This window comes from Morone saxatilis, unplaced genomic scaffold (genome assembly GCF_004916995.1).
Source record: "Morone saxatilis isolate NCDOM2014 unplaced genomic scaffold, NCSU_SB_2.0 Contig3, whole genome shotgun sequence".
NCBI classification, from domain to species: domain Eukaryota; kingdom Metazoa; phylum Chordata; class Actinopteri; family Moronidae; genus Morone; species Morone saxatilis.
This window is the reverse complement of record NW_023339873.1, coordinates 15,360,490-15,365,873: the sequence shown is the minus strand read 5'-3', so window position 1 is coordinate 15,365,873 and position 5,384 is coordinate 15,360,490. Positions and strand designations below refer to the sequence as shown.

Here is a 5,384-nt window from a genome sequence, read left to right as displayed (position 1 = left end):
AGATAGTAGATCAAAGTTATGGGACAGAAATTCAAAATTAACAAATAGCAATTCACAATCATAATATCGTAGGTAAGAATTATAAAACAGTAAGTCACAGTTCTGAGAGTGACATTTTTATTATCATGACCTTTCATTTTTTTTTTTTTTTTGGCTGAAATGAGCTTCCATACAAATGTCTTTTCCTAAGAAATTGTTCTCATGATTTACTGCTGCACTTTGCGAGGCTCTTCCCTCACCGCGCACGGCTGGCCATGTGCAATTCACCTCGATACAAAATGTATTCCGACTTCTGAGGGAAGGTACTGTAAAGACTCGGGAAGAGAACTTTCAGTGAACTGGTGCATGTAAATAAACCGCATAAATAGGTTAAGAGCTCTGACTGTAAAACATGGCTCATACAGAGCCTGAGTGTTTCTTGTCCATCAGAGCAACAGCGGTGGACAAAAGCTCTTCTCTGAGGGCCTGTCCAAAGCACATTAAGGTAGCTTGTCCACTGCAGTGAGAGAAAACTATGGATTTTGTGTCTGGGGCGCTATCGGAGTCACTGGCTGCTTGCTTCCACGGGATGAGCTTCTAATATCCTGCCAAACAGCGAGCCATAGAGGATGCATTATGATGTGGTTATGCTGTGTTATTATGATGGGAGTGCATCATATTGCCTATCATTTATCACTGAATGTCAGCTGCTCTCAATGCTAAGCCAAAAACTTAAAGCAGACAGTTTGGGAACTCACCAGTTGAGAGGATCTTGGCTGGTAGTGTCATATTTCCAATATGAGATTAAAGTCTGTTCCTCCAGTGCTCCGTGCGCATGTTAAAAGCAGCAACACTGTGCGCCATAGTACATCAAGATACTGACCTCTTGGGGATAATCGAGGCTTGTGCTGCCCACCACTGCAACAGAGTGGATTTCACTTGCTAATGAGCCGACCACCTATCTTCCAGCCATTCATCAAAGTCTGCCCCGCGAGCTGCCTGTGTGAAGTACATCCCATCATCACAGTAGATTAGGTTTACTCCCACCACTTCAGTCAGCGGGCTTCTGGGTAACCTCTCCTGGACAATGATTAACATTCGGGCCAGCTGGATGCATGATTTGCGACTAAGAGTCTGGCAGATATTGGGGGTTCTTTAAAAAGAGGTAGTTAAATTAAGTCACTTCATTAGAATAAGTAGCAATAATGATGGCATTTATGACTATTTAAATGCGGTTTCTGATTTTCCTCATGCCCACTCTATAAACTGCAGCAACAGATTACAGTCAACACTAAATTGTCGTAGTGCTCCATTAGTAATCCAAATACCATCACAAGGAATACATTCTATGCTTTACCTTGCATGCCCCCTGCTGACAGTGCAATACTATAACCACCTCCATCTTAAAATAACACACAAAAAAATCCAATAGACATCAGCCAGACATTAAGTTTAATGAACCTCAATGACACATGGCCAAGAAGGGACATTTCACTCAGACATAAAACCCAGTTGAATCACCTCACTGAAGCCATCTCTCAACTGTGTTGGAATGAAACATCCGTTCAAGAAATACTGAACTTAAAAAGCACACATAAGAGAAAACCCCAAAACAAAAAACAGAAAAACTGAAAAATGGTCAACAGTAAAATTGGGAGTAGTGAGTGTGAGTAGTATTTCATCTGCAGGGACATGAGCTGTGGTAGACTAATGTGTTTAGTATTTACAAAGAGTGGACAGTACACATAACATAGATACAATCCAGCAGCCCTTCAATAATACTGCTGTGAAGCCGATGTTGTTTTTGTTGAAATTGTGCAGATGTTTATTCCCATCTTCCCATCCGTTTAGTATTTTCTACTGAATTGAAATGCCCCTCGTCTTTTTACCTTTTTAAGGTAACTGGATCTCTCTGAACAAAATATTTACAGTGATGACATGATACTTGTGGATAAAATCTCGTCTAAATGAAGATTAAAAAAAGGATAACATTTTCAGTCTTCTAAGATGCATCAGTTTGAAGCACTGGCACTAGGTTGATCCTTTTGACCTCCGACCTCATGTGATTTCGGTACCATCTTTTTAAAATAGCGTTCAGTGCGCAGTTCCTCAAAGCAGAACTCTGTGGCGCCACTGAGCAGCAGCTCTTTACAGTACATGCTCTGCTCCTGTAGTTTTCCTGATTCTGCTTCCTTCTGTTGCTGACGGTGCTCCTGCAGTCTCTTTAGAGGGGTTTCCTCTCTGCCCGGCTTACGCAATGATAAAACTGTGTTCACTGCCGGGTTGATCTTACATGGAGTCCTGAGGGTGAGAAGGAACATACCAAAGAAAATCTAAGAAATTTTACAAACATAGCCCAAGAAGTATTAACTTAAACTCATGAATAGGACTTCATTCATTCATTATTCAGATGTATGTATTAATTGTGTCTATTACAAAAGGCCAAAACTAGTAATAACTGTTAAATGACCACAACCCAACACATGGTGTGGATTGTTTTGCTATTTTCCTAAAAGAATGATCGTTTTTCATTTAACTTACAATTATATGCAATACAAGAAAAGTAGCAAATTTATTACAAATTTAAAGGACCGCGCTTTACTTAAAAGGTCCATGTGTGTAACATTTAGGAGAATCTATTGGCAGAAATGAATATAATAAATCATCAGAGTAGGTTTTCATTTGTGAATGATCACCTGAAAATAAGAAGTGTTGTGTTTTTGTTGCCATAGAATGAGCCATTTTTATCTACAGAGGGAGTGGGTCAGACCGGATAAACCAAACACCGGCTCTACATAGGGCCTTTGGTAGTTTCTCCTACCCTCTTGGAATGGCAACGTGAGGCGGGGCTGTTGCAATCACCAACTAAACTGCTAAATGCCACTAAATGCTACACATTTAATTTAATTTAATTATTAAAATTGTTGACTGATTCACTTCAGTGCTAGTCATCAATTTCAGGTATATGTTGTTTCTTCACAAACCTGAATGTGTGATGTAAATGAAATATTCAGCAAATAAAAGTAAGTAATAAAGGTTAGATTCTTTTAGTCACTCACATTGTAGGAGGCTGGTCTGACTCCTCCACAAATGGCTGGAAGCTGGGTTTGGGAGGCGGTGGGGCCATAACAGTATGCCCGAATTTGGTCTTCTGGGGCATCTAAGGTACACACATATGAAATTTATATCACTCGGTTAAATTCCATTTCAAATGAACAAAAACAACTTGCTGCTTGTCTCGTACCTTTACATCACACCATCTTTCAGGCCTCTGCTCATTCTCCTTTGCCCTGGAAGTTGGAGGGGCCACCCACGACTCTAATTTAGGCTCTGAAGGGCCAGCACTTTCAATGTTGTTCTCATCAAAGATCACCATCCGACTGTTTGAAACATTGCCAAGAACCGGGTTGCTGCGTGACTGCAGGCCTCCAGAAATACCTGTTCACAAAACCCATCAAACATCACATTATATAAAAGGATAATGCTGATATTTAAAGGTGCTGGAAATATCCGCTTAAAATAGTAGCAGTTATTTGTATATTCATTTGCTTACTTCTGATTGCAGGCCCAGCTCTGTTGATCGGGGCAATGGCCTTCTTCTTCCCTCTATGTTTGAGGTCAGCTAGAGAAACTCTCTCAGCTTGTCTAGCCTCATCATCACTATCGTCTTCCTCCACCTCCATCATCACCTGTCGGGACACACGTGCCTGCAAAGCCCTACCAATAACAATACAATAAAAAAAATGTCATTATGCCAATATTTAACATTTTCAAACTACATCTCAAACTTAACTGGAAGACTACGTACTTGTGAAACTGCAGGAGCTTATCATGCGGCTCAGCAAACTTCTTGAATCCCTCCTGGTACACCAGGTCTGCTTTGCGACAGTTGCCCTGATTCTCATATTCCTCAGACCAAGCGATGTAAAGAGATGCCTGTGTCACTCCAATTCCCTGCGCTTGCATGTACCTGTATATGTCCAAGGGCTCGGGACAGTTCTCTGCCTAATGACACACAATACACACATATGGCAAAAGTTATTACTGCTGCAGTAGTTTTTCAAAGCAGCAAAAGAGGTCAGAGGTTAAAATATTACACGTACAAATTTGATCCAGATATCAACATAACGAGGGTCGTTGTGATATTTCTTTTCCTCCGTGAATTTAGTCGCGACTTGTTCCAACAGCGAGGCGAGGTTGCTCTCCTTTCCTCCCTGAGGGAAGGTCTGCTCTGTCCACTTGATATACCTGTGAAAGACAGAACCATGTGAGGATTAAACGTAAAACCTCTCAGATTTAGGAGCAGCACATATGAATACGCTGTTTACAAATCTGACTCACCGATCCCAAACATCGAGTGGATCATCTCCGTCATACATTCGCAGTTCAGACTCAAAGGCCCTGGAGACACAAAAAGAAACAAAACCTCCGTCATTGTGTGAAAACTGCAAAGGAAAGTGTTCAGCAGAAATTTCTGTCACCCAATCCGGGTGCAATGTTTGAAAGATCATACTGTCTCTGCTGGTGGATGGCAGAGCTGAGTCCATCCTGTTGTTGACTGAGTGCCTGATGTAAGGCTGATATGGCTCTGCCTCGCCGCAGTGGCTGGATGTTTTCTTTGCTCAGCTCCCATTCTACATCTCCTCCTTCTGCCATTGTGACAACTAGGTGTCTACAGAACAACAGACACACACAAACACATAAGATATCAGTTGAGTTTTACATTTTTTTTACCTTATAATGATGATCTTTTCACTGAACATTATTTTTGGTAGAGCGCACACTCCCTCTGACTTCTAGTTTTGATAATGGATTAGTTGCTAAAGCCATTTATCAGGAAAACATATGCCATTCTGTGGTTTGTCTGTTTTATATAACAATATTAATTAATAATATGAAAACTGAGTATCTTTGGATTTTGGACAGTTTGGATTGTCCAAAAAAAAAAAAAAAAGTCATAGCCCTAAATTGTCAATGTAGACCTTGTTCTAACCCCCTGTATATTCAAATGCTTATGAAGTATCATAATTATTCAACCAGAGTTTTTGGGCAGGCCTTATGAGTTAACATACTATTTAATGTATTTTGCGTTGTAACTTTAGTTCATCCTGTGTTTTGACTTCTAGCTTCTTACAGTACTGCTTAACTATGAGGACACTCCACCACGTAGCTAATACACTTTCAATTTTACATATAGATATAATTCATTACACTCATTATTGTAATAATTACTATCTTTATTTAGGGCGTAAAGTATTGTTTGAGTATTTAAGCTGAAATAGAAACCAAGGACAGATTATTGGAGTAAGGAGATGTAATAATATAACTAACATGCTTTAACAACTAACGAGTAGCGTTAGCTGAATCACTACTGACTGTAATTATGATCATACACCGATGAGTGG

General features: G+C 40.1%; 1 protein-coding gene across 1 annotated transcript in view; it reads right to left on the bottom strand.

The window, feature by feature from the left end:
- Positions 1 to 1,780: 1,780 nt before the first annotated feature.
- Positions 1,781 to 5,384, bottom strand: part of bub1bb (BUB1 mitotic checkpoint serine/threonine kinase Bb) — a 4,003-nt gene continuing 399 nt past the window's right edge. Inside the window, exons 2-9 of the mRNA XM_035674232.1 lie at positions 4,493 to 4,651; positions 4,321 to 4,380; positions 4,083 to 4,227; positions 3,788 to 3,984; positions 3,533 to 3,696; positions 3,224 to 3,417; positions 3,039 to 3,139; positions 1,781 to 2,280 (exon numbers count right to left, since the gene is read on the bottom strand). Of these exons, the coding sequence (XP_035530125.1) occupies positions 1,992 to 2,280; positions 3,039 to 3,139; positions 3,224 to 3,417; positions 3,533 to 3,696; positions 3,788 to 3,984; positions 4,083 to 4,227; positions 4,321 to 4,380; positions 4,493 to 4,635 (1,293 nt within the window). The 5' untranslated portion in view covers positions 4,636 to 4,651 and the 3' untranslated portion in view covers positions 1,781 to 1,991. The remainder of the gene's footprint in view (positions 2,281 to 3,038; positions 3,140 to 3,223; positions 3,418 to 3,532; positions 3,697 to 3,787; positions 3,985 to 4,082; positions 4,228 to 4,320; positions 4,381 to 4,492; positions 4,652 to 5,384) is intronic.